The sequence below is a fragment of the Limulus polyphemus genome, unplaced genomic scaffold (genome assembly GCF_000517525.1).
Source record: "Limulus polyphemus unplaced genomic scaffold, Limulus_polyphemus-2.1.2 Scaffold9434, whole genome shotgun sequence".
In the NCBI taxonomy this organism is placed as follows: Eukaryota; Metazoa; Arthropoda; class Merostomata; order Xiphosura; family Limulidae; genus Limulus; species Limulus polyphemus.
The window spans coordinates 8,271-10,644 of NW_013675044.1; the positions used below are offsets into that span (position 1 = coordinate 8,271).

General features: G+C 34.6%; 1 protein-coding gene across 1 annotated transcript in view; it reads left to right on the top strand.

The window, feature by feature from the left end:
- The first annotated feature begins 1,564 nt into the window (after nucleotides 1-1,564).
- Nucleotides 1,565-2,374, top strand: part of LOC111083419 (flocculation protein FLO11-like) — a 10,191-nt gene continuing 9,381 nt past the window's right edge. The window contains exon 1 of the mRNA XM_022379929.1: nucleotides 1,565-1,574. Within this exon, the coding sequence (XP_022235637.1) occupies nucleotides 1,565-1,574 (10 nt within the window). The remainder of the gene's footprint in view (nucleotides 1,575-2,374) is intronic.

The following is a 2,374-nucleotide window of genomic DNA, read 5'->3' on the forward strand; positions in this document are numbered from 1 at the left end:
AACGAAAAAAAAATAAATTACAAAAATACAACTAGTTTGGCTAAAAAAGGTTGTTATCATTCCTTATGTTTTTTATATTGTAGTTCATACCCGTAACGGTTGTTATCATTCCTTATGTTTTTTATATTGTAGTTCATACCCGTAACGGTTGTTATCATTCCTTATGTTTTTTATATTGTAGTTCATACCCGTAACGGTTGTTATCATTCCTTATGTTTTTTATATTGTAGTTCATACCCGTAACCATTTAATACTTCTTTGTATTCCACATATTCTTCAGCTGAAGAGTCCATAGTCGAAGTTCGACATGGTTTTACATCGAAATCTCCTCTACTGGAATCTCTGAGGAGCTTCCAACATGGAGGACAAGAAAATGTAGTCTCCGCGTCAGAAGGATGTTACGTGATGATACAGGGAACATTCTCTTACAAGTCAAAAGTTGCAATTGTGTACACAGCGTTTAAACGTGACGGTATGTAATATGTTGTTTATTTTGATAGTAGCTGCATAATGAGGTATATGCACTGTGACAGCTGCAGGATCGAACCTCGAATTATAGCATTATAAACCCTCAGGTTTACCTAACTATTCCATATGATATCCCAGTGTGAAATGTATGTTACACTCTTAAAAAATACCGTATTTTAAAGTAGAATCATTCTAAAATTTTGCAATAATACATCATCAATTCTTCTTTATTGTTAGTTCGCTGTAAAACACCAGTGTCAAGATGGCTTCTTGTCCTTTACAAGCTATTATTTTACAGTAACTAAAGTTTATTTAGAGTGTCCCATTGTCCACTCTGCACGACCCGTTAAAACTGGATAAAACATCTTACAGTCTCAAGATGGCTTCTAGTTCTTTGCAGGATATTATTTAACAGTAACTAAAGTTTATTAGGGGTGTATTATTGTCGACTCCATCGTTAAAATTGGATAACACATTTTAAAGTGTTATGAAAAAAATGGTTGTGTTTAAACTTTTACACTTGCATCCTGAAACTTGTATAAACTAATACAAACGAAAATATACTCTTGTGAAGAAAAGTTGTTAAAAGGAACTTAATTAATATTACTAACTTCATGAATTTAGAATGACTTGTAAACCATGTGTTAACAAACTGAAATCTAAATCTTTCAGGCTGCTTTTCAGGAAAAGATTTTCGATGCAGTAACGGACGTTGCATAAATCCAGAGCTTCAGTGCGATGGATTTAATCATTGCGGTGATGGATCGGACGAGATCTTATGTTACGGTACGTTTACTAAGCAGTGAAATGATCACATGCAATAGTTTTTCAAGTTCGAAAAGTATGTAGTTAGGCCTTATTTTGGCTAATTTGTGTTTAATGTATTGTGGTGTTGTTTGATTACCAAAATTAATTACTATAAGCTTACGTTAAAGTCAGTTTGATAGTATTTCTTTTAGAGCATTGAATATGAATTTAGCGAAAGTTTAGATAACTTAGTTTACAGAACTGGAAAACATGATATCAAAGTCTATGAGCTGTATGTTTCATGATTCTTTGTAGAAATGAAATGAACAGTAGATAAGGAGTTGTAAGAATGAAACACGGTGAGTAATTTTGAACCAGACCCGGTATGACCAGGTGTTTAGGGAGCTCGACTCGCAATCTGCGGGTCGGGGGTTCGAAACCCCGTCCCACCAAACATACTCGCCTTTTCAGCCGCGGGGGCGGTATAATGTGACGTTGGTAAAAGAGTAGCCCAAGAGTTGGCGGTGGGTGGTGATGACTAACTGCTTTCCCCCTAGTCTTACACTGCTAAATTAGGGATGGCTAGCGCAGATAGCCCTGTTTTGTGGCTTTGCGCGAAATTCAAAACTAACAAAAGATTTCGAATCAACAAAATTTGGGGTTTCAACAAACATAAGCACACCCTATAACACCAATAAACATACTCTAAACACCATAACGTATAATCAAACACTTAAACAGTTTTCAGAAATCCAAAACAGTGGAATTCGTTGACCGACAACATATTTTTATCTTTATTTGCTAACTCAAAAGAAAATAAACTGTGGAACATAAAAAAATCACGAATGTGAAAACTTTATCTTCGTTAAATAGGAATTGCAAATGGAAAAAAAAATGAAGAGAATGAATGTTGAATGAAAAGACTAGGTAGTTAATCAAACGAAACTGCTTTGGTTTCATAGTGCTACGATCTAGTCACTGTAGACGTCTTACTATAGGTACCAACATGTTTAAACTTGTGAATATATTTTACCGTATTTATTTAGTGCTACGATCTAGTCACTGTAGACGTCTTACTATAGGTACCAACATGTTTAAACTTGTGAATATATTTTACCGTATTTATTTAGTGCTACGATCTAGTCACTGTAGACGTCTT